This window comes from Typopeltis vanoorti, chromosome 11 (genome assembly GCF_054136105.1).
Source record: "Typopeltis vanoorti isolate ZY-2024b chromosome 11, IOZ_Tvanoo_1.0, whole genome shotgun sequence".
Taxonomy (NCBI): domain Eukaryota; kingdom Metazoa; phylum Arthropoda; class Arachnida; order Uropygi; family Thelyphonidae; genus Typopeltis; species Typopeltis vanoorti.
This window is the reverse complement of record NC_143559.1, coordinates 62,530,580-62,558,296: the sequence shown is the minus strand read 5'-3', so window position 1 is coordinate 62,558,296 and position 27,717 is coordinate 62,530,580. Positions and strand designations below refer to the sequence as shown.

At 36.5% G+C, this 27,717-nt stretch overlaps 1 protein-coding gene across 1 annotated transcript in view; it reads left to right on the top strand.

The window, feature by feature from the left end:
- The window catches only part of LOC150101661 (cytochrome P450 3A5-like), a 219,556-nt gene that overhangs the window by 33,684 nt on the left and 158,155 nt on the right, over window positions 1–27,717 (top strand). The window contains exon 4 of the mRNA XM_090400698.1: window positions 1,842–1,938. Coding sequence (XP_090256824.1) covers window positions 1,842–1,938 — 97 coding nt within the window. The remainder of the gene's footprint in view (window positions 1–1,841; window positions 1,939–27,717) is intronic.

Below are 27,717 nucleotides of genomic sequence, written 5' to 3'. Positions count from 1 at the left end.
AGGAGAGATTCATGGCCATGGCTCCAAATCAGGGAAATGTCATCAATATATCTTTTCCAAATTCTTGATTTTAAAGGATAAGAAGAGATGTCTTTAACTTCCAGATCTTCTAAATAGATGTTCGCAAGTAAAGGTGACAACAGATTACCCTTTGCAAGCCCAAATTTTGTTTATAGATGGTGTCCTGAAACTTAAAGTATTCTGATTTGATGCAATGAGTAAGTAAAGCCATGAACTTTTTAGATAATTTATCTTTGAATAGTACAAGAACTTCATCTATAGGAACATTGGTAAATAAAGAAACTATATCAAAACTAGCCATTATTTCATCTTCTTTAATAATAATATCTTTTTACTGGAAAAACCTTTGAGAGATTTAGCCAGATATTTTGAAAGGTTATATGTTGGAAAATCAATTCCTTCTACGATACATTCTCCAACATATAACCTTTCAAAATATCTGGCTAAATCTCTCGAATGTTTTTCTGGTAAATCATTTCCCCACCAAATTAGCTTCCTTTGCTTCCTTTCCTTTCAAATTCCTTTGCTTTTCTCTAATCATATAAGAACACAAGCAACCATCAGCATCCATACACAATTCAACTCCAAACCTATTGAACCAAATTTTCAAATTCTTCTTTCATTCCAATCTGTTGGAATGAAAGAAGAATTTGAAAACTTCAAATTCTTCTTTCTCACTCGCACCTCTGTTGTTTTGTGACCTTTCATGCATAAGGTTAATATTTGGAGAGAGAGAGAGAGAGGCAGAGAGATTTTGATGAAAGTCAGTTACAGTATGCACAGTTCTTCTCTTGAGTAGTTTTGTAACTCTTCTTGGAGAATTGAGTCATCAACAATGGATGAGAGTTTAAAGTGGAGTGGAGAAGAGATGTTTCCATATTAATAAGGATTGAATTGGTGATGCATTCAGCACAGATCTTTGAATCAGAAGACTGAAAACAACAATTCAGCCAAGAGAATAAACCAAAAAAATTATTTTGTGACTTCTACAAAGTAGAAGTTGCAAAAATCATCCCACTTGGAATTTTTATAATGCTGATTATTTGGATACATGCTGGAAATTACTATGAGAGTTACTCTATGGGAAAAGAAATCAACATTAGATAATGGTTTAAATTGCCCAAATGAAAACCATCATCCACAGTATACTTAGAAGGGTCACTAGTGAGAAAGATTTAGAGTGGTGGACACTGATTAGGATTATCTGGTATTCTTGATAGGTTTGATCTTTACAGTTGGAAAAGGAAAACCAGTTGGAATTGTGAGCATTAAAATCTTGAAGGAAGATATGACTATTAGGAAAGTTGGGCTGAACAAAATTAACGTTTAAAGAATGGAAATAAAAAAAAAAAAAGTGAATGTTTGCTAGCAGAGGAGATTGTAAGTTTTTAACTCTCTGACATTGTATATCTTAGTGAACATGTACACTGATACCACCTTTGAGATGAAAATAATCGAATTGCAGTTTAGAAAATTGAAGTGAAGAAGCTCAGAGTTGACTTTTAGGAAAAGTATGTATAGTTTTGCAGAGTAGAAATGGAAATGATGAGCATCATGAGGTTGAAGCTAAGACCACATATATTTGTGAAGTGAATCTGGAATGCTTTGAAGAGGGTTGCCTTTATTCATTTGTAATCAATTCTGTTTACTTGACTTTTTTATGATTTGTTGTTTTTATATAAGTTGAAATTAGGAGGAACATGGGATATAGTTATAAATTCCTTGTGATCTGTTAATAATAAGTTAATATTTCAAAAACTGACATTTCACATAAAGCTATGATGTATTAAAAGTTATATATAAATTTATTTATTTATTAGGAGATATGATGGGCAGATTCCAGTATTGACTGTTGGAGAGCCAGAACTGATAAAAGATATTACAATTAAAGACTTTAATTTGTTTCATAGTCGCAGGGTAAGCTAATATGAACTGAAAAGCCATACACTGTTGTCATTACATATTGTCTAGTTTATTGTTGTCATTCTGTCCTGGAAATGCACATGTCTATGAGTAGTGTTTGGTATGTATATATAACATTATTCGTTGGTTACAATATTCAAAGGTAAAATGTATATTCTTCTTTCAGTAATGAAGGTTATTACAGATATTATTCATTTGTTATCATTCTCCCTGCCTTTACTGTTCCAATATACTGTGAATATTGTATATTCATTATATAAATCAATCTGCATTTCATATGCCAAATTTTCAGGATAGAATATTGCAAACAATAGTTCATGATGTGGTATTCTGTCGAACACCTCTAGAAAAATTACTGCATCTCCTGTATCTTCCAATATGCTTGTCATGATAATAATAATATTATTATTATTGTGTTGTTATTATTCAAGATCTCCATGAAGTCGCAACACTCTTCGTAGTGAACCCATCCTATAAAATGCAGTCTGTCACAATCCTCCTCAAACTCATTCAGCATTCATGCTCTCACTACTGTATAAAGCAATGCATTCCACAGTTCAACTATGGAAAAAAATGCAAAGAAACAACTCCTCACCCTCTTGCTCACAACTTCCTTTCACAATTTCCAGGGATGGAACCTTGTCCTCATGCCTTCCCTCTGTTCTACCAAAAGAAAGAACTCCCACTGTCAACCTGTAACTACCGCTCAACAGTTAAAATGTTTCAATCATATCACCTCTCCTTTTATCTACCAAACTTTGCAATCAACATTCCCTCAATCAGTCCTCATAACCAATATTGCACAGTCCTGATATCATCTTTTTATCTGCCTCTAGACTCTTTCCAAGGTTAATTTATTCCCTTCAGATCCTGAGGACCAAATTTGAGCATAATGGCCCAGGTATAGTCTGATCAGGGCTTTATACAATGGAAGGAGAACTCTTTTATTTCTGCTGGTCAGTGTCCTTCTCAGTATTGCAGCAATTCTCTGGATTATCTTCACCACCTTTGAAATATATTCTCTGAATTTCAGGTCTCTGTCAATCATCACTTCAAGATCCCTTGTCTCCTCCACTTCCTCCAGTACAGTTCCTCCAAAAGAGTATGTAGCCTTCCATCGATGTATTTCAAACTTCAGGACTTTGTTTAGCTGAATTAAACTGATATCTCCATTCATTTGCCTATTGGTCCATTTTATTCAAATCTTCTTGAAGGGTTACCACATTTGCACTATTACTAATAACACTTCTCAGCTTCACGTCATCTGCAAAAAACTGAATATCCCACTGCAATCCATTTACAATATCATTGATATAAAGTTTAAACAACGTAGGTCCCAGTATTGAGTCCTGTAGAATCACACTTGTAATCTTCTTTCTTGATACCACTCTCTCATACATAACCTCTCTCTGATACCTGTCGCACAGTCAATCCTCAATCCAGTTCACTAAATAATATGATTTTGTAAAATCGAAAAAAGGCAGAATATGCCTTTCCATCATGAACCACACTTGTCACTTTATTACAAAATGCAATCAATACTTACTATACTAGTTACTCTCCTGGCCTGAATCTTATATTCTTCATGCATCTGCCCTTAACCTTTTTCCTTATATCTCTTCTCATCATCATCATCAAATCCTGCCATGTACCCTCAAGGGGGGGGTGTACAGGATATGATACTACTACATGAAAAATTTACATCATTACTAACTTCCTATCTACAATTTTCCTCCACATCAGTCTGTTACTTGTCAGGATCTTATGTTTCTATCGTCTAAGGCACTTTGTACAGTATCAATCCACCTGTATCTTGGTCTTCCTCTTGATCGTTTTTCCTGCCAACCTGGCAGAGAACACTTGTTTTGCTAATCTTTCCTTGCCCATTCTATTTAAGTGACCATACCACTTAAGATTAGCTCTGCTAACGCATTCCTGGATGCTGACAATGTCAAGTTCTTTCCTAATATCCTCATTTTTAATATGATATTGCCATTGATGCCATCTGTTCACACCTCTAATCTTTCTCAGGACTCTCATATCTGCAGTCTCTAGTCTTTGGTCAAGTGTTCTACTTCTGACCCAGCTCTCAGATCCATAAGTTAAAACTGGCTTGAACACTGTCTTGTATACAGCTACAGTTGATGTAGATGATTGGTAGTAGAAGTTTGGTGTAGTGGTAAAGACAGCGAGTTGTACAGTAGGTGTCCTCCCGTGATGAGCCTTTGGACTCCTTGGAGGTGCCGCGAATGATAATAATAATACTTCTATTTCTGCCAGTATATCATCATGGCAATAATTTTTAGACAAGCTGAGTCTATCAGCACCACCAATTCATCTCCTTTATTTCAGATACTCCTGGTATTTGTATAAAGAATCATCAAGGCACTGTCACTGTTTCTATACCTATCATTATCCCCTCCAGTCTCCACTGGATTCAGCATTACACAATGTATTCTGTCTATTCCCAAAAGAGGCCACCCTTGCTACCATCCACCTGATAATTCTGATTGCCCTGTATCGACCCACTGATTTGTTTGAAGAACAACATTCTCTCCAGATGCCTATGCCCTTCCTCATTCCAGTGCAAGCCATCCTTTGCATATACAGTTCCTTTCTGTTCTCAAATGCTCTCCAAGATCCACATAATCCAAGCCTCTCTCTTTCGAGAGATTCTGGCTATCATACTATTCATTACAGGCCTGTGATGGAAAAGTTGTCTGAGAAGTAATAATTGATTCTTATAGATTTTTTAGGTGCTGAGTTCAGAAAAAATAGTAAAAAAATTCCATCGCCCACCAATTTTACCCAATTTCTAATTTTATTGTTTTTATTAGTAGTATTTGAATTTAAATTCAACACATTGGTATTGTTTTCATTCTCCTTTATTTACAACTAATTAGTTGTGTAAGTGCTTTTTTGAAGTGCCTTTTTATGGTAAATAAAGAAATTTTCATGAAACTTCTCATTCTTAAGATAGGAGAGGGAGGGAGGAATGTAGATAAAAGTGGAGGTGGCTACTTTGAATCTGATTTGCGAGATAACGGATGACTTTACTGTCATCACAGACATATTTTCTTGTGTGATTCTTTAGTTGAACTTTAGTTGTTGACTACTAAGGTTATCATATTTCTGAAAGGTGGCATATTTTCTAAGTTAGTATGAAGATTTAATTTAATGTGTTTGCAGTTTTTTTAATGTTTTACATAGTGTTGTGTAATAGTGTTCATGTCATTCGTTAAAATTCGTTTAACTGTGTTTTAAGTGGTGTTTGTAATGGCTTCGAGAGGTTGTAAAAATTCACCTAACAAAGAGGATACACCAAAGACCCATGCTTTTTTTGTGCAAGTGGGACAGCCAAGATCAAGAGCAACATTGGATCAAGAAGGAATGTCCAGAAAGAGTCACTGGCAGTAGAAATATGTTACACGAAACTTTGATTTCTCGGGATAAAATCCTTCTACCTTGCTTCACATAAAGCTGGGATTGATGAAGCAATTTGTCAAGACTTTGTTGAAGGAAGGAGAGTGTTTTAAATACATCTGTGCAAAGTTTCTGGGATTATCTTCAGCAAAATTGAAAGAAGGTATTTTTATCAGTTTGGACATCAGAAAACTTATGAAGGATCAACTGTTTGAAGAAAAAATGGCAACTTGAAAAAGAGGCATGGAAAGCTTTGAAAGAGGTGGTGACCAAATTTTTAGGAAATCACAAGGACCCCCACTATAATATGATTGTGGAACACATGCTACAGGAATTCAGGGATTTGGGATGCTCCATGAGCTTAAAAGTGCACTTTTTTAACTGTAATTTAGACTCCTTTCCTGAGAATCTGGGAACTGTCAGTGAAGAACAAGGAGAGCAATTCCACCAAGACATCAAGGAGAAGGAAAGAAAATATCAGCAGGTGGAATGTCAAAATGATGGCAGACTATTACTGGATGTTGCACAGGGACGACCCGGAAAAAGAATTTCATAAAAAAAGTTCAAAAAGAAGCTTTGAAGGAAAAAGAAAAAGTCACCACAACAAAATATTAAGTAAAAAAATTTTTTCCAATACTTTCATTCCAAAAATGTTTAAGGAAAATTTTAAATACTGTTATTTTACTTTATATAATGTGTTTTAAAGCTATTTTACTGTAATACAGTGGTACCTTGGTTTGCGAGCATAATTTGTTCCGGAAACGTGCTCGTAATCCAAAGCACTCGTATATTATTATTATTATTATTATTTCGGGCGACTCCAGAGAGTCCTTAGACTCATCGAGGGAGGCCCTAAACATCATGTCCACACAACTATATGACATTCTCACAGTATCTATCATACCTTGCCTTGAACTCACTCACTGTCATGGCACCCACAACAGACTCTGGCAGCTTATTCCACTCATTTACCACTCAAAAGTAAAGAATTTTATTATATATGTATATTATTATATTATTTATTATATTAAAATAAAGAATTTTATTTTATATGTTAGAGCTGGAGTAAAGAATCCAGCTCTAACACCCCTGCTAACCACACTCTTGCCCAGCTTCCATAGGTGTCCCCTAGTTCTCCCACCACCAGTCCTGATCTCAAAAATATCTGAATTAATCCTATAGAATCCCTTTAGCAATTTGAATGTCTCAATCATATCTCCCCTTTTCTGCCTATCAACTAGTTTCTGCAACCCACAAATCTTCAACCTGTTCTCACATGGTTCATTCCATAGACCTGCTATCATCTTAGTCACTCGCCTCTGGATCCTCTCCACCTCCTCCCCATCAAGAAGGAACCAAGGTGACCAAATCTGAGCACAGTAGTCAAGATGAGGTCTTATCAAGGCTTGGTACAGAGGTACAATAGCTTGTTTATCTCTGCTTGTCAAGGTATTTTTCAACAACCAAGTGAGTTGATGAGCTGATTTAGCTACTTTTGCAATGTGCCCCCTAAACTTCATCTCCCTATCCACCAACACTCCCAAGTCCCTGGCCTCATCAATCTCCTGGAGTACAGTTCCACCAATGTGGTATACTGCTGCTAATCTTTTCACCCCAAAATGCATAACCTTACATTTTGTCACATTAAATTGACATCCATTCTACTTAGCCCAGAACTCCAATCTATCCAAGTCATCCTGCAAGATTTTGACATCCTCTGCATTCACTATTGTCCTACCCAATTTTGCATTATCAGCGAACAAATGAACTGTTCCACTTAGATCCTTCTCTATATCGTTAATGAACAGATTAAACAGCAGTGGTCCAAGAACAGAACCCTGCGGCACACCACTAGTCACAGGCTGTCTTTTGGATTCTACTCCTGAATAAACTACTCTTTGATATCTCTCCATCAACCACCCACCTATCCATCTCACCAACCCTATATCCATTCCCATATGTTGTAGTTTACGGATTAGAATTCTGTGTGGTATCCTGTCAAATGCCTTAGCCAGGTCCAGCAGTATCACTGTAAACCCATTTTCCTTATCCAGTTCAGCCATCACCTTGTTATAAAACTTGAGCAAGTTACTGAGGCATGATCCACCCTTCACAAAGCCATGCTGTCCCCTGTACAGTATCTCATTTTCATCAATCCATTCCTGTATTTTTCCCTTGACTAGTTTCTCCAAGACTTTGACAACGACTCCTGATATGCTGATCGGTTGGTAATTTGCAACCATAGTCTTCGATCCTCCTTTATGCAGTGAAACTATTTTCGCCTCTTTCCACACCTTTGGGACTAAACCAGACCCGAGACTCAGATTAAACAACATGGTCAAGGGCACTGATAATTCCTTAGCCACTTCACGCAAGACCCGTGCCGGTATACCATCCAATCCCACAGATGTATTCACATTAAGGTTCTGTAATAGACTATTCACCTCCACTTCATTCATCACAATTCCCGTATAAACTAATGGTTCCTTCATTTTTTTAATGTCACCACCTGGATGATATACTTTTGCAAAGTGCGCGCCCAGTAATTCCACTATATCGACTGATTCAGTGACCTCCTTACCATTGTCATTAATTAAAATCATTTTGCCATGTACAGTTTTTTTTTTGCTTGCAGCATATTAAAAGAACTGTTTGGGATTCTCTTTTGCTTGCATAGCTTGTTTCCTTTCATAATCTGCTTTTGCTTTTTTTACCACAATCGTTACCCTTCTGGCCTGCACTTTATACCGTTTGTGTGCCTGCAGGTCACCCCTTTCTTTAAATTCCCTCCACAGTTGTTTCTTTTTTTGCAGCTCAAGCTTAATGGTGTTATTCATCCATTTAACCCCTACTTGTTTTACTATTCGGACCCTAGGTATACAATCAGCCATATCAAAACGAATTTCCCCCATAAGAAATAATAGAAACTCAGATGATTTGTTCCAAAACTCAAAAATATTCATATAAAAATGATTAATACAAAATACATGAAGTAATCGAATTTATTAATTACATTACAATTACATATTACAGTAAATACAATTGTATTGGGTAGGACGACTTTCATTATCACTAACAGAATCACTGCTATCTGTCTCATTGCAGTTAAAACTTGCTACGGCAGGTAACACTCGGAAACCATGAGCTTTTGAAACTCGGCAACGAACGGCACAGCTGCCTTTGCGTCTGAACTCAGAGCCTATCCGTGCCTCACAACACTATGGATGCCACTTCTTTCAACCCTTTTCTTCATTGAGGCCATTATCGTAGTACAGTTAATAAAGAACAGTCACTACATGTGGACACAAAATAAAAAAATGCTTTAACGCACACACACGTGGTCACAACGCTAGCACGAATGTTGACTATACGAATGAGGTATGCCGACTGAGACCATGCATGCGAGACGTTTATCCACAATCCCGAGTGGCTTGTGATCACGTGACGCTCAGCATACAAAGCGTATAGGTAATGCAGTACTTGTATTGCAAGACGTCGCTCGTTTATCAAGTTAAAATTTATTAAAAAGTTTTGCTCATCTTGCAAAGCACTCACAGACCAAGTTACTCGCAATCCAAGGTACCACTGTATTCAGATCCATTTTGTGAAAAATCCTTATGTGATAGAGAAAAATGGAATAGATATTTTAAATCAGCGATCAAAAATAAATCAGAAACAGTTAATAGTTTCCAGACAACTTTTCATGACTCGAATTTTGCAGGCCTGTGTTATTGATGCTCTTCTCCATAGCTCTACATTATCACACCTGGGCAACACATTCACTATCTTCCCTCACTCTGTCTTCTTTCATACAACCTCAGGCATGAACCTCAGATCTCATTCTCACTCAATTCATGCCCACCAAACATCTCATCCCTCCTTTCACCTCACTTAATTGCCATAGTAATGCTAGCTATTATTCCTTCAGGCAGACACTCCTCTGGCATTCTATCTTGCACATCACAGATCGAGTCCCCATTACATCACACCTCTTATCACTCTGTTTCTTCCTTGCTCACCTGTATTGCTCTCTCTCTTCTGACACTTTCCTTGTTTTCCCACTTACCTGCTGTCCTGTCATCTCTTCATCCCTGATTCCTGCACAGTCTTGCCGTTATCTCTTTCCCTCTCTTCCACTTGTTCTCCTGTTCTCTCCCCCTTCTATTATTCCCATAACTCTCTCTCTCTCTCTCTCTCTCACTTCTGCTCTGATTCACTTTGCATTTCTTGTTTTCAATCTCCTAATCTCTTCTTTCATGCTTCTCAACATCTTTTCAATCAACACCATCTTTCAAATTTATTACATTCCCTTTTTTTTTTTTTTAGATTCTCATTCACATACTGATTGTTTTCCTCACTCTTGATCACATCGCTCATCTGTCCGTTGGTATTCACCAGTTTCTGATGTAACGCTGCCAGTTTGTCCACTATACTAATTTCTAAATCACAAAGGACTCGAAAATCCATTGGCAAATTGAATTGTGGCTGCCACTATCATTCAAACACTGCATAAAGAATAACTAACAAACTATATTAAAATATTATGTTTAATTACAAATTCCCCAAGCATAAATTATAATAAAAACTTATGTTATTTTTGCCACCACCTCATAAGATTTATGAATATAATCTCGTCCTCTGGTAGACAAAATTATTTATAAAGATAAATTATAAAATGTAATCAGGTTACCAAAACAAGATCTTTGGTAACCTGGCTATGATGTATTTACATGCTAACCAAAATATAGATGTAAAGCATATGATAGAGTTGAAGTAATATAGATAAGAAGTGTACACCATTAATCGCATGATAATACTTAACCGGATTAACTCATGTTCATAAGTGTGCCAAAGGGTCATTGCTACTGACAGCAAGAAATGAATAATTCCTAGTATGTAGTGTAGTTCCAGTTTTAAATAGCGATATATTTTTATATTTCTAGTCTTTTTATCCTATAATTATAGTTGGTTATTAATAGCAGGACAAAATAAGAGAAACTTCACATTATAATATATGATGTATATTTATACATCATATATTATAGTAATATTTATTTATTAGAAAAAGAAAAAAAAGTCCATTGAGATGGCATTTTTAGAAAATAGTTGTAATTATTTACACCCTAACTTTATGCTATCAAATGCATAGTTGTTTCAGCATGGTAAAGACTCTGAATCTTTTGTCTAATTACACTTAGCTGAAATGTATTTTTGTTATTAGCAAAATTGATTCAAGATAACGGATCTCATGAAACAATTATTTTATAAGTTAATCATATATGTCCAAGTTTTTAAAAGTTCACCATTCGTTCTAAATTAAGTTTTGTTTATTCCCAATTAGAAATCACTTCTCAGAATGCTTAATTTTCACATTTGTACAATTTTTCTGTTATTGAAAAACAAAACATAAATCTTTACACATATCAGGAAATTTATAATTATTTATAAAGTTATCTGCAGAGTACACTGGACTGTCTCCTCTTATCCTCACAATGAAAGCTCTGTTCAAGTTATCTATAAAAAGAAAATGTCATTGTCAAAGAAATTGAACACATGTTAAACTTGGATTCAGAATCAAAAGAGAAAAAAAGTTTTCTATGCTTCAAATGCATTAATGATGAATTGGCTTGCTACAGTAAATGCATGAAAAAATCCAAAAAGAAAAAAAGAAACAATTTAATTCTTTACAAATTGTGTATTTTTACAATAAACTTTTTTATGGATATAATAATTTTATATCCATGACTAACAGTTAAGTTTATTTGACTGTTAGTCATGTGCTAACAGTTAAGTAAACTGTACTTTCTTTTTATCAAGCAACCAAAAAGGATATTGTGTTTAATTAATATAGTTAATTAATTAAAATAAATTAATTCAAATCATTCAAATTATTGAATGACTAAACATACACATGTAACCACAGTAATAAGATTTTTAATAAGTAAATATTTTGTCCTAAGTATCATACATCTTCAGTACAGTTAATTCAAACAATACTAGGAATTACATACAGTTAGGGCGCATGCTTACAAAGGAATCCCTCTATGCGTGCAGTAGCGTGTTGTAGAATTAAATTAAAATATATCTGGAAAAAAGAAAAAGTTACATTAAATTGAGATAACATATAAATTATTTTACACAATTCAGGATGACAATTTCCCAGACTTTAGGGATGGTAAGAACGTCATTACAATTCAAATAAGGTCTGTGATGTAGGGCTTCACTTCAGCACTTTCTTTATATAAATGTTCATATTTAATATGAAGATCTGTGTAGAAATTTGGTTTTTTTCCAGCGGATCCTATGGTTTGGGTTTTCAATTCAATGTTGTGTGAGGCCAGATTTCTGCAGTTTGATGAGACAGATATGGTCTTGATGTTCCAAAATGCATTTGTTAATGGATCTACCTGTCTGTCTGTAGTAGGACAATTGACAGGAGCATGGAACCTCGTAAACACCTGTAACATTAGAGATGAGAGTTCTTTAGGATTTCTTTGTAGATTCAAAGAAATCCTAAAGAAACAAAGAGTTCTTTGTAGATACCCATCTCCAAACCATTGGAGATGGGTATCTTCAAACCAATCAATGGATTTCATTGATTGGTTTGTAGGTAGCAGCCAATTTATATTTCTTCACAATTTTTGAAAGACATTCGGAGATGCCTTTGACATACAGCATGGGAATCCTATGGGTTTGTTCTTGTCTAGGTTGATGTGAGGGGAAGTGACTGATTTTTTGCATTGTATCCATTTGTATGGCTGTATTTTTGATTATTTCCAATTCTTGGTTTAAAGAACCTTTGGAGGAGCAGAATCTGTGTGCTCTTGTTACTAATGACTTGATGATGCCAAATTTTGAGATGGTGAGCAGAAAAATTGTGAATGTAGAGGCCTGAAAAAGTCAGCTTATAGACAGAGGTGGAGATGGAACCATCTTTTTTTTGGATTTGTACATCCAGGAAGGAGATGGGTATCACCATCCAGGAAAAAGGAAAATAATCTCAACCCTGTGGGGATTCCTTTTCAAGCTTGAATTTGATGTACAGATGAAGAAGGCTGATTTTATCTAGGAATAATTGTAGTTCTTGTTCAAAATGATCCCAGACATTAAAGACATCAACAACATATCATAGCCAGATTTTTGGTTTAGGATTAAATGTGAAAATTTTTTCTTCCAGGCATTCTAGAAAGAGGTTGGCTAAGTTTAGTGATAAAGGAGACCTCATTGCTGTTCCTTCCTCTTGCTTGTAAATTTTCTCTTTCCAGGTGAAGTATCCAGATGTCATAACAAATTTGAATAATTTGACAATGTCAGATGGGGATTTCTGAGTTAGCAAGTCTATCATTTCTTTATGGGGTGTGTTAGTGAAGAGGGAAGACAATGTTGAAACTGATTAGTATGTCAATTTCAGCATAATCAAGTTGGGCATATGTATTACAATCTCGGAGTAGTAAATTCGTTTTTTGGTCATAAGTATTGGTATCTTGGACAACAGTGGTATTTTCTTTGTCGGCTCTGGTGATAATTACGTTTGGAGACGAGAGCTTTCAATTCTGATGGAGGGATATTCAAGTACAAAGGTTTGGCTTCATATATTATTTTTGCAATTTTGAAACACAGTCTATTGGCTTCAATATTGGACAGATGGCCGATGTATGCCTCTCATAGGCCACTCAGCATCATCAGTTAAAAATTCCACAGAGTTTCATGCAAAAATAAAAGACATTCAACTGTTGGAAACTGACATACTAATCAGCTTCAACATTGTCTCCCTCTTCTCTAACATGCCCCATTAGGAAATAATAGACTTGCTAACTCAGAATTTCCCATCTGACATTGTCGAATTATTCAAATTTTTTATTACATCTGGATACTTCACCTGGAAAGAAAAAATTTACAAGCAAGAGGAAGGAACAGCAATGGGGTCTCTTTTATGACCAAATTTAGCCAACCTCTTTTTAGAACACCTCGAAGAAAAAATTTTCACTTTTAATCCTAAACCAAAAATCTGGCTATGATACATTCATGATGTCTTTGCTCTCTGGGGTCATTCTGAACAAGAACTACAATTGTTCCTAGATAAAATCAACCTTCTTCATCTGCGCATCAAATTCACGCTCAAAAAAGAATCTCCACAGGGTATCTTCTCCTGGATGTACAAATCCAAAGAAAGAAGATGGTTCCATCTCCACTTCTGTCTATCATAAGCCAACTTTTTCAGAATGCTATATTCACAATTCTTCTGCTTGCTATCCATCTCAAAATTTGGCATCATCAGGTCATTAGTAATGAGAGCACACAGATTCTGCTCTTCCAAAGGTTCTTTAAACCAAGAATTGGAAATAATCAAAAATACAGCCATACAAAATGGATATAATCCAAAAACAATGCAAAATTCATCAGTCTCTTCCCCTCACATCAATTTAGACAAGAACAAACCCATAGGATTCCCATGCTGTATGTCAAAGGCATCTCTGAACGTCTTTCAAAAATTATGAAGAAATATTAATTGGCTGCTACCTACAAACCAATCAACGAAATCCATAATTGGTTACCTTCTCCTAAAGAACTCTTACCTCTAATGCTACCAGGTGTATACGAGGTCCCATGCGCCTGTAAATTGTCCTACTATAGTCCGACAGGTAGATTCATTAACAAACGCATTCGGAACATCAAGACCATATCCATCTCATGAAACTGCAGAAATCTGGCCTCGCACAACAGGGAATTGAAAACCCAAACCATAGGATTCATTGGGAAAAAACCAAACTTCTACATAGATCTTCATATAAACATGAACATTTATATAAAGGAAGTGCTGAAGCCCTATGTCACAGACCTTATTTGAATTGTAATGACGTTCTTACCATTGTTGTGTTGTTATTTATGCAAATTCACTTAATTCATATCTATCGAATGTACTATTCAGTTGTTCTAAGTACTGGCCTGGATTTTTGGTCCTATCTCCTTTTTAGGCATAAACACATTTATATTTATTAATGACTGTGCCAGTCTATGCCCTATAATAATAAAATGCACTATTCAGGGAGACAATTCCAATAACCCAAATATATAACTACCTGCTAACTCCTTCAGCCAGTCGTGGCAAACTCTCTCAACTTAACATTACCCTCCGGCAACAAGTTCGTAATTTTAGAGTGGTGAGTTGACGCTCTAAGTCAGGCAAGACTCAGTTTGGGGTAAAAATACATGTTCATTGTACAGCTTTAAATACACTGTACAGTTATATAAGTTCACTCTTACTAAGATTACAATTATACATAAAAGCTAAGTTAGGAAACTTGTTTCTTTCAAGGGCTGCCTATGCATGCAAAATTTTATATCTAGTAAATTTCCAAATTTAATCTTTATTAACACAATTCACTCATAACAATTCCCTCTATAAATCTGGGGACACTAAGTTAAGTTATCATTAATTTATGGCTCATAATTCCTCTCTACAATTCTGTTAAACTCTTTTAAACAATCTTCTTGGAACAATCACTTAAAAGTTCACTAGTTAACATTGTTCTGACATTTCATGCTTCTTGCATCTAAATTTCTTCATACACACACAGGCTCCCAAAACATAAGTAACAAGCGTTTAAATTACCTTCACTCGATTACGGAATGGGTCTGCTGGCAAATACTGTTGTGGAAGTACCTTAGGTTCGATTTCTAGTTTGGATTATGCATGGCGATAAGTTCCTGCTAAGTGGCTATCCTCTCTCCGCTCAATGGCTACCTTTATGATCTGAGGACTTTACGGGAACATCTATGACATAGCACCCGCTTGTAATGAAAGCGTTAGCTGCGTCGCGCTGGAACTCCGTCCTTAGTTTCATAGACTGCCCGATTCAAACTTCCCACTGCCACATATCCTTGCCCGCTGTTCTGCCTGGAAACCGCTACCTCATTTGGACCTCCTTACGACCTTGAATCCCGGGAAAAAAAGCCTTCTTCCTCCTCCTGCAATCGCTTATATTATTCATCACATAGCACCCCCCTATCTCCTCCTGAAACTCCTGTGCGGTGCTATGCTAGTCTCGATCTCCAATGATGACAGCACTTTTTCTGTGGCAAGAATCATGGAACTGTTATTACGCACACCTGTTTGTAGTAATCGCAGCCTCAGGTGCTTACACTAACACGTACCAAACCTTTGGACCCACTCTTACATTTAGTTCAGTGGAATGTTCAAGTTAATTTCAGCTGCACTGTATAATACTAAATTTTGATTTATAATTCATTAAAAAAATCTAAACCCCTAACTGTACAATTTTATAAACTGATACTTTCTAAGTGTTATATTTCATTATCTTATAATTTCACACCTTTGACACAATATTATTTGATTTTGACTAAATGCAAGTACTTTCTGCTATTAAAATTTCAGTTTGCTGAGTTGTGCTTGTTGAAATCTGAATGATTTGCTGAAACGAAGTAACAAAACCATTCAGAGTTCAACATCATCCCTAAAGTCTGGGAAATTGTCATCCTAAATTGTGTAAAATAATTTATATGTTATCTCATTTTAATGTATCATTTTTTTTTCTCTTTTCTTTTGGATATATTTTAATTTAATTCTGCAACATGCTACTGCATGCATAGAGGGATTCCATTATAAGCATGCCCCCCCCCCCCCCAACTGTATGTAATTCCTAGTATTATTGAATTAACTGTACTGAAGATGTCGTATGATACTTAGGACGAAATATTTACTTATTAAAAATCTTATTACTGTGGTTACATGTGTTTGTTTAGTCATGATTGCTAAACAAACACGTGTTTGTTTAGTCATGATTGCTCCACAGGTTTCATTATACAACAAATTATTGAATATATTTATTTATTTATTTAGCATTTGGCTAAGAAGAATACATGTATATGCTACCACACACAAAAAAAAAAACACATGCAAGACAACAAAATGCATAAAAGAATACAATAGTGTGAAGTGACACTGTAGTCATATAAAAATATACAAATAAGCAGAAATTAAAATTGAATGTCTAAGTTTGGCAACCAGTCAATAGTATCAGTGGAAACTGTTATAAAGTCAGATACTGGTTCTGTGAGGACAGTCAAATGTGATATGTTGTATAGTTTGGTCACCAAACTCACATGTTGAGCTTGGTCTTATTCCCCAAGTAAATAAGGAAGCTCTGCACCTACCATGGTTGGTGCGAACCCTATTTAGGGAGGCCCATATTTTGCAAGGTAGGTCGAACCCATGGAGGGCTGTTTAGTTTAAAGATAGTCTGCCAGATTACCAGGGCTTTAGCAGTCCATTCTGATTGCCATGCTATTGTTGCATCATAGCCCTCAGTGACATGTTGTTGTGCCATTATAATAGGCAGGTGTCTTGAATTAAGCCTCTGGGATGTAAAGCTGTCAATATCAGAGTGTATAGGAAACAGTGGGTCCTGGCAATTTTGTTATATTTGCCAATCAGTTTTTCTTGGCATCGTAGTTGTGGCTGTTGTATATGGCTCAGAACTGGTAGCCAATATAATGGAGTATTTATTGTTCCAGAAATTATATGCAGTGTCTGATTCAACACAGTATTGATTAATTTAACAGTGTGCACTGTTCAGCCAGATAGCTGAGCAGTATTCAGCAGTTGAGTAGATGAGGCCCAGAGCAGATGTCCTTAATGTGGGAGCACAACAAGCCCCCCCCCCCCAGGTTGTTCCGGCAAGTTAATGCAGTATGTTATTTCTGTTCTGAGTTTGGCAGCAATATTGGAGAGATGTCTGTTTAAAGAAGAGGGTTCTTTCCATGGTTATGCCCAGATACTTTGGATTAAAATTGTGCAGTAGTATGTTCACATTTAGTGTCACTCTTAAGATGTCTCGTGCCAGACTATTGTTCAAATGGAAACAGCACGTTTCAGTCTTGGCAGTGCTTGGAATAAGATGCCACTTCTCAAAGAAGTGGTTTAGCTCCTCTAGGTCACTAGTTAGAATGTGCTCTATAGTACAGAAGTTCTGGTGTTGGAATATGATGCATAAATCATCAGCATATGTGAATTTTCTAAACGTTGTCCTTGGAAGGTCAGAAATATACAAATTGAAAAGAAGAGGGGCCAGAAATGACCCTTGTGGGAGTCCATTGTTAAGTGTTCTTGGCTTGCTCATATCATCACCATCGAGAACTACCTGTATTGTTTTATTAGATAGAATAGTGTTGATCAGATGGGTCATATTTTTACATTTCAATATTTTAAGGAGCTTGTAGATCATACTGATCACTGTATAGGTCATGTAGGTCCATAGTGTCATATGCAGCCATCAAGTCTATAAAGACCGCACCAATTTTAAGGCATTTTTCGAAACCAGATTCTATATGTGTCGTTAGGGTCAAAACTTGATCTTCACACTTGTGCCCAGGCCTGTAACTGGCCTGTTCATGAGGGAGTGTCAATAATAATAGTACTAATTCTATTGTAAATAAGTCTTTCTAGTAACTTAAGACAAACACTGAACAGTGCTATAGCTTTCGGGTTTATCAGCAGGCTTTCCAGGTTTCAGGATGGCTATTATCTTTGATTTTTTAAATTCTGCTGGTAATCTACCACTGTAGAATATTAGAAAAGAATTTTGTCAGCCATTCCACTGCATTTAGTCCAGAGTTTTTTAAAAACTCAGGGTGAATATTATCAAATCCACATGCTTTACCAGTTTTCACTCCCTGGAGTGCAGCTAGAAGTTCTTCTTTGGTGAATGGATTCGATAGATTGGTCACTTCAGAACAATCTTCTTTAAGTCTGGTCAATTTCCTTCCTAATTATTTTAGTGTGGGTTTTTTCTGATTTGGCTCTGGACAGATTCACTATCCGATTGGCAATACAGTTGGCACTAACATCAGCTTTTGCATTGGGGCGTTGGGTGGAATTACCACCCAACTTTTTAAGGAGGCTCCATGCCTTCCTGCTTGAATGTTTAAAGTTCAGCCTTTCCATGGTGTCAATCCATTTGTTCTTTCTAGCTTCATTTAAGCTGTCAATAAGATCATCTGTAACATCCACACGTCCACTATTCAGAAAGTCATTATAAAGTGCTTCACTGGTTTTGTTCCAGCCAGGTATGTACTCTTTCCTAGCACCTCTAGGGATTTTTTTTTTTTTTTTTTTTTTTTTTTTTTTTTTTTTTTTTTTGGCTGTAGAAATTACTATTTTCACAATCTTTAGTAGTTATGAGGTTGTGGTGGAATTCATTGCACGTTTTTATCCACATCTGATTAAAAGCTGTTCTAGTTTGCCTTGGCAAAATTCCAACATGGCATTGGTGTAGTTTCAGTAATTGGGATTTGAGGGCCCACCTCAATAAAGACAGGGTGGTGTTGACTGTGTGGGAATCTTTCTAAAACACGACGGCTGGTTGGCACTGGGAATCCCCTTTTGATTGGTTGCTACAAAACATAAGTCAGGATTGGTGCCACTATTTCATCTAGCTGAGTTACAGTACAGTACAGTTATCCTTGGAATATCGAAAATCAGCTGTATGTTGTTTGCCTCTGCCCACTCGGATAGCGTGGCATCATTCGCATCAGTTTCTCTATAACTCCATTGGGTATGATAACTGTTAAATTGAATATATTAAATATATTAATATATTGAATATAATAATAAAACTTAATAATTAACTTAATACAAATACAGGAATTCAGTTCCTATATTTGTATTAAGATAATTATTTCAGAAATGCATTAAAAAATTCAATAATATACAGGAAACCTCACTTAACGAGATTAATTAATCCATCAATTAATGTGCAAGTGAAATTGCTTTAAGCAAATACAATAGGAATAATTATAATTCATACATCAGTTAGCGTAAATTTGAAAACAAAATTACAGTATAAGCTATATGAGCGGATAAAAATCAATTGCTTAAATTTTTATTTAATGTCTAAACATTTAAGTGAGCTACTTTTTACAAAAAAAAAAAAAAATTAAGTAAAGATGTTTTAATCAAGCTCAACTTTTTCATCTTATCGGTTGCTTTATCGAGATTTCGGCAGACTTCGAAGCTTCGTTTCATATCAGCATCAAACAAAATTTCCTTAGCGTGCTCAATGTGATTGAAAACTAGCTCAAGTTCTTTTTCAGTTAGCTTCTTAGTCGTGACATTCTCTTCTTGTTCGCACTCCGTATCTTCTTCATATGCATGATGTTCTTCTAGTTATAGGAAATCATTCTCGCTTAACTGTTCTGAATGGGAATCGAGCAAGTTTCTCACATCTTCATTATCCAGTTCATTAAATCCAAGTTCTTTTCCAATTGTACTGATTTCTTCAATAATGTTAGATCTTGGATTTTGCACACAATAAACTAACATAGGCTTGAGTTTAAAGTCGCCTTCCGCATTGCCTCCTAATTTATTTATTTATTTGTGTGGAGTTTCCTCCCTTTTTCTCCAGCATCCCTATTGGGGTGAATTGAGCCCCCTCATGGGGGTTAAGTATTTATGGCTGTAGATCTGTATATGTTCACGGGGCCAGTTTGCCTGCTTGTGGGATGAAAAACCCCAGATAAACTGCGGGAAAAAACCCTGCTGTCCACGCCCAAGACCGGCTAACTTGGCTATGGCTGAGGAAGACCCTTAAGCTCCTCACGTCGGAGACGGGAATCGAACCTAGGACACTCCTTCCCCAGGCATATGGTTGCGAAGCACACAGCCACTAGGCTAACCGCACCGACATTGCCTCCTAATAAGAGTGTGAGATGATCTTTAGATACTTTGTATCCTGGTTGAGATGCTTCAGTTTTAGCTAGGAAAGTTTTTGTTGGCATACGCTTCCAAAAGAGTATAATAAATTTAGTTTAATCCTTTATCCAAGTGTGAGCAAACAAAGTTTGCACCTGAAAGTATCTTCAGGATTGGGGTAAGGTGGTACAACACCAGGGCACTCCTTGCAAAGGTGGAGCAAGCTACCAACACTCCTATCTCAGTATCTCCCATAATGCAAAACACATCTCCTTGCGGATATGTCTAATGTTATGCATTAAGGGAAGGGCCACAACCCAGACTAGTTTTGACCTTTATTGAGGTCTCTTCAGTGGGAGCCAGGCCCAAGTGGAGATACCAGGCAGAAGCATTAGCAGGTCATCTCTACCTATAGGAGTTGCCAAATGGTGTGCCACCCTTTTTTAATAAATTACTCTGGATTTAGAGAAAGATGTTGAAAGTTAATTTTTCACTTGGTTAGAGTATAATAAATTTAGAAATGATGACCTGCTAATGCTTCTGCCTAGTATCTTCACTTGGGCCTGGCTCCCACTGAAGAGACCTCAATAAAGGTTGAAACTAGTCTGGGTTGTGGCCCTTCCCTTAATGCATAACATTAGACATATCCGCAAGGAGATGTTTTGCATTATGGGAGATACTGAGATAGGAGTGTTGGTAGCTTGCTCCACCTTTGCAAGGAGTGCTCTGGTGTTGTACCACCTTACCCCAGTCCTGAAGATACTTTCTGGTGCAAACTTTGTTGATAAAGGATTAAACTAAATTTATTATACTCTAACCAAGTGAAAAATAAACTTTCAACAACTTCCAAAAGAGACCAATTTCGTCGATGTTGAATATTGCCGATCACCATAATTACCTTCCTGAATTATCCTTTGCAATTCCAGGACACTTGGCCACAGAATTTTTATCAGCACTAGCAGATTCCCTAGTTATTCTTACGTTATGCATTCCAGTTTGATTTTTAAAATGGTCAAATCATCCTAAACTCTAAAGCTTTCACATCCTTCTTGATATTTTAGAATCTCTTTCAGTGATGTTAAAATATCAAGTACTTTTCATCTCCTTTCATCAGGACAATGCACCTGCCCACAACAATGTTTTGGCAATTGGAAAATTAAGGTATCTGCTCTATGAATTGTTGGAGCATCAACCCTCTTCCCCAGATTTCTCTCTCTCTCTCTGTTTCTCAAAACTGAAACTCTTCCTCGCTGGTCAGTGTTTTCCTTCGAATCAAGAGGTGATTGCAACTGTAGAGGGATATTTTGCATATCTTACTGAGAACCACTACAGGGATGGGATAATGGTGCTAGAGCATTGCTGGAATAAATGTATCAGTCTTAAGTGAGATTATGTTGAAAAATAAAAATAATTTTCAAATTATAAATTCGTTTTTTCATTGTTAGGCTGAGAACTTATCAGACCACACTCGTACTGATGAATAGATATAATACATTTCTCATAGTCAGTATATGTTGCTCTACTTCTATGCTTATCCTCCTTATACAAATTCCAGGGATAGCCTCTTGTTCTACCCTCTCCCATTCTCTGAAAATCTCTTCCATGTCAACCTGATAACAACTCCTGAATAACTTGTATGTCTCAATCATATCACCTCTCCTCCTATTCACAAGACTGCAATTTACATTATCTCAGTCTGTCCTCATGCACATTTCAAAGACCATTGATCACCTTTGTGAATCTTCTCTGGACCCTTTCAGATATATCTTCATCAGCATGAAAACCCAGTGACCAAATCTCTGCACAGTAATCCATATCAGGCTTAATCAAGGCCTTATAAAATGGAATCATAACCTCTTTATTTCTGCATGTCAGGGTTCTCTGCATTATTGCCATTATCCAATGCAATAAATTCACAACTTGTGCAGTGTGGTCTCTGAATTTCAGGTCATTGTCCTCCACCACCACTCCCAGATCAGATATCTCCTCTGCCTCCTTTTAAGTTTCCCCACCAAATGTATACTTTGCATCCCATTACTGCTTACTAAATTTCAAAATTTTGCATCATCTGCAAACAGCTGCATATCGTCAATTAAAACCATCCCAATATCATTAATATAAAAATTGAACAACAATGGTCGCAAAACTGACTCCTGTGGCATACCATTAGTGACTTTTCTCTTTTGGGATAGTGTACCCCATATACAACTTTTTCTGGTACTTATCTGTCCACCAATTACCAATATTACTCAGAAGTCTGTTATCCAATCCCATCCATTTCAATCAATATAACAGCTTGTTGTGTGGCTGTCTATCAAAAGCTTTAGCAAAACCTAAGTATGCCATTGTATATGCCTCTCCCTTGTCCAATACATTTGTCATCTTGTTATAGTCTAACTAGAGATCATGTTAGTAAAACATGATCTCTAGTTAATAAACCCATGCTGATAATCACAGAGAATACTACTGTTATCAACTTATTTCTGTATCCTAGTTCTCACCAGTCCCTCCAGTACCTTAACCATAACTCCAGATATACAGATTGGCTTATAATTTGTAGCCACAGCCTTATCACCACCTTTATGCAGTAGAACAATTTTACCTTGTTTTCACTTTCTTGGAATCTGTGTTGTTGTAAGATTTATTAAACAAGGATTCCAAAGATATTGCCATTTCCCTGGAACATTCCCTTAAGAAATGTGGTGATATGTCATCAAATCCTCTTTGCATTATTGACATCAAGGCTATTTCATCATCATCATTATTTTCAAAGATTTAGGCCTGTTCTGACCTTAGAAGGCATCGTTGAATCTCTTTAGAGGGTGTCCTGTTTTCTTTGCCCTAATGGATCAAGGTTATTTATTTCCTCAAATACCTCCAGCTCACTCACAATTAAACCATCCTCTCATATGTCCTCTACACTTGAGTTGCTCATGATTCCACCCTGATAAGGATGAAACCTCCTTATATATGTCTTCTGCAGCAATTATCATTCTTCCATCTTCCATTTTCATTCTTAAACATCATTTTACCATAATAGTTTTTCCTTCTACTTGTCACATATATGAAAACTCTATGGTTTTTCTTGGACTGATTTGCTGGCCTATTTTATTCCGTCTTTTGACCTTTGGAATAGATTCACACATCGATGTTGTTAAATAACTTTTGGTCATTTCCCACACAGCATTTTTTCTCCCTCCTGCCTAACACCTCATTCCATGCTATAACTCCTAGCTGCTTCTCATAATCACCAGCCTTGTAATTCCACATATACAGGTAACCCTCGTATAACACTGATGTTAAGTTCCACAGAAATGCCATGTTATATAAATCGCGTTATGCGAGACTCAGATCCCACAGAAAAAGTAGGCTTATGTTCTGAAATCATTGTTTTTTAATTATATAAACAACAATGACATATCCAACAAAAAATATTTTTATTTAATTCAGGTAATTCATCTAAGTTAAGAAAACATATAAACTATGAAACAAAATACATAGTATAAACGTATAAAAATATAAATTGTACTTAAACTTCATTGCACATAATGCATAAATGTTTTAGGCAAAATAAAGCACATATTTTAATCATTATCAGTCTTCAAAACGAACATTTTGAAAATGTTCTTTATTTACGAGTGGCCGGATGTCGTCATTCACTTGAAATCTCTTGGACATCATTTGTATAATTCTCATTGCATACTTCAGCTGGTTTATTATCACGAAGTCAGTAATAAGACCTTCCTTACCACTGTGCTGCAATTTTTTTATTAAGTTCATAATATGGAGCTAAACAAATATCCAGTGGTCGCCTGAATTTTCCGGAACGCTCCATTAAGGGATCATTATCCGTAAAATAAAGTCCTAACTTTCTAGCCAAGTCCAATCTGTCTGCTAATTTATTTAAACTGAATCCTTTAATGGATTCATCACAATCATAGTCTTCTCCAGAACTTTCCCTGCCATTTGGTTCAACGTTATCTATTAATTGTATGAGTTCCTCTTCATTTAAGTCTGTTTCTCCATCAATTAATTCACTAATTTCGTTTTACCATATCGCAAAAAACTGGCCATTACTATAAAAATAATTTTTTTTACATAAAACAAAAAGCATTACATATTGTATGTAACTCACCAGAAAATAAAGTGCTCAGTTTGAGATTAACACTCTTATGATTTTTAATGCACTTTCCTGGCAGGAAACTAAGACAACTTTCAACAATTAACACTTTATACAGTAAACAGTTGATGAACATGTGTGCTAAAGGGTATTTCTCCTAATCGCTACTTATAACTACATGCGCGATAAGAGCAGATGCAAATTTAATGAATATAAAATTTGATTTTTAATTCGCGTGGTGAAAAATATATGAAAAGATAACGGGTCACTAACCGCATTGAACAAGGGGTACTACAATTTGTAGACTGCGTTATATTGAAACAGCATTGTATAAGTACTACATTATACGAGGGTTACCTGTATATCCTTTCCTCAAGTCTTCCTATGGCTAGCCACAACCCAGGTGATCACTCTCTCACTAACTGGAGGGAACTACAAAACAACACTCACAATCACATCCTCTGATGAAATTATCAGATCTAAAAATTCTTGATCCTCGTGTGCCCTCCTTCACATGCTGCCTAAGATAGTTGTCTCAAGAATTCAAGAAATTCATTTTCCTGAATGAATTTATAGGAAACTAACCCAGGTTTCCTATATGTTTCTTCATCGCCATCCTCCACATTCCCTGACCTATAGCAGTATCCAACTAAATATCTCTTTCTGCAGTCTCCATCTCACACCACTGACTCAAAACCTTTGCCACTATTTAGTCTCTACTCTCCACTTTGTGCAGACCTAATTCACATGCTGTCATTAACAGCACCCCCCCCCCTCCTTTCTTGTTCTTTCTATCCTAATGGAAAACATTATAACATTATACCCTTCCATTTCTAATTCCATCAGGATATCATTCTTATCCAGCCATGTTTCACTTATTCCAACAATTTAGGGGAAAATAAACTTGCTCAAGGAAATCATTTTATCTAAAATAATTCTGATACTCCTGCCATTTGTAAATAAACACATCAATTCCTTTTTTTAGGTCTATAACCAGTTCTACCCATGCCACCTGTAGGTTTAGATTGTTTCACACCTAACCATTCCCATTTGCATTTTTGACCACTGACCCTATCTATCTCTTCAGACTCAAGTACACCCCATATATCCCAGGCCATTCCATATCCATACTGACCATCCTCATACACACATTCACTACTGCTTCCAATACCCACTCTTCTTATACTTTGTGTCCCTATCTCACCCTGACTCCCCATGTTTCCCTGTCCATCTGCATTCTTGTTCTATCATTATTTTTCGCAGTACTACTATTCTCATTTATAATCACTTCATTCTACCACTTTCTCTCTCCTGATCTTCGGCTTCACCTATTACTTTCTCTGCTCTCTTGCTTTCTTTCCTTTGTTTCCACAGTGTCACTTGCTTTTGTATTTTCATCTATACTTTCTCTCACTTCCATAGTCCTGCTCACTTCTGTTTGGTGATTTATACAATCATTTGATCCTGCAATTACACACTCTTTCATTCCATCTGCCACTTTTGCATTTACTGATAACTTCTAGTCCAACAGAACATCACACTTTTGACATATCCATACCCCCCCTCTTGTCTCTTGTTCAATCTCTCCACATTCTGCTATGTATATATGTTGCTTTCATGACAACATAGCATTCTTGAAAAGTCCTCACCATTAATTACATGTGATTTTCAGGCTGTGGTGATTTCATTCATACTGCCATTTTACCTTCATTCACCACAAGCTTCAAAAATACAGTAGTCTGTTTCAAACACACGCAAATCTCCACAATCACTCAGTTGTGCTAAACTATGAAAAATAAGTACAACTACACAAAAACGCAAATCCAAATCGCTACTTTACTGCAAAATTAAAACTTTTCAACAGCTTTTCAGTAAGTGGTACTGTAGCACTCTCCAGTAATATTTTCAGGTACTCCAATGCTTGAAGTTTGGAAGTATAAGTTCCTCTGCTTCAATAGTTACTGCACTACTTCTTAGGTTCATGCAGAAGTGGAAAGTGTTTTCCTCTCGGAAGGTCATGATTATCATCCTCAAAATATCATCCTCCCAGGTGCCCCCTAAGATTTTGTTTGTCAGTGGCCAGATTGGTTTGAAAGTTCTTGTCTGATCGCTGAAGTTAAGCAAACCTGAGCCCAGTTAGTACTTGGGAGGGTGTCAACCTGGGAACCCTAGGTGCTGCTGACATTAATTATTTAGCTAGCCTGGTTGGCCGAGCAGTTAGAGTATCCACTCTCCAGCCGAAGGCTGTGGGTTCGAATCCCACCATGGGCATGGATGTTTGTGATTGTCTGTGGAAATACTAGTGGTGGTGGCGGGCAGTAGATGGCATTGGTGGAGGTGTGGTTAGTTGTAGTTGGTGAAGACAGAGAGATGTAGAGTAGGCATCCTCCCTCGACGAGTCTTTGGACTCCCTGGAGGCGTCACGTAATAATAATAAAACCAGCATGCCAGCTAGAAGAATATGTGCATAGTTTACAGACATAATACACCTAGTTGCTTTGATAATTCTAGATTCAAACAATGCTGCTTGGTGTCTTTATTGTAATAAGACATTAACAGTAGTTGATGAAAGGATTATTCATCTGATCCTCACCCATGAAAGGTTGTAATTATCACTGTGTATATAATAAGAGCTGGATAATCTAGAACTTGTGCTCTGGAGACCAAACATGGAACTTTTTTCAAGCTGCTTCAGATCTCCACTAAGCAGGATGGTGATTTCATGATTATGAAGTTCATATACTACCTAAAGACATGCAGACATCCATGCTCACATTGAAATTCAATCTACAGTCTGTTAATTGGAGAGTGGCGATGCTGTGCACTTGACCAGCCCTGGCTGAAATTATTATTATTATTATTATTAAACAAGACCTCATGGAGTCAAAGACTCATCTAGGAGGTCCTTTTATCTCACACACATCTCATCATACCGGGTCTTAAACACATTCAAACTCCTTGCAGACACCACACTCTCAGGCAAGGCATTCCAATCATTCACAACTCTGCACGAAAAAAACCTGCCTCTCACTCCCCTACTCACACCCTCTTTATACAGTTTCCAGGGATGACCTCTGGTTCTCCCCTGATCTCCCACTATTCGCTGTAGAACTTCTCCACCATTGATCCTATAGCAACCCCTTACCAACTTGTAGGTCTCTATCATATCTCCCCTCTTCCTTCTCTCCACTAGTCTCTGCAAATTACATCTTTTCAATCTTTCCTCATACTCAACATTCCAGAGGTCAGAAACTACCTTAGTCAGTCGCCTTTGGACCCTTTCCAACATCTCTTCATCCGTCTGAAAACCAGGTGACCAAATCTGGGCACAATAGTCCATGTGTGGCCTAATCAAAGCCTTATACAATGGAACAAAAATCTCCCTACTTCTACACGTCAGTGTCTTCCTCATCATTCCCAGATGTCTTTGTGTTGTCTTCACAATTTTGGCGATGTGTCCCCTAAATTTTAGATCCTTATCCACTATCACTCCCAGATCTCTTATTTCCTCTACTTCCAA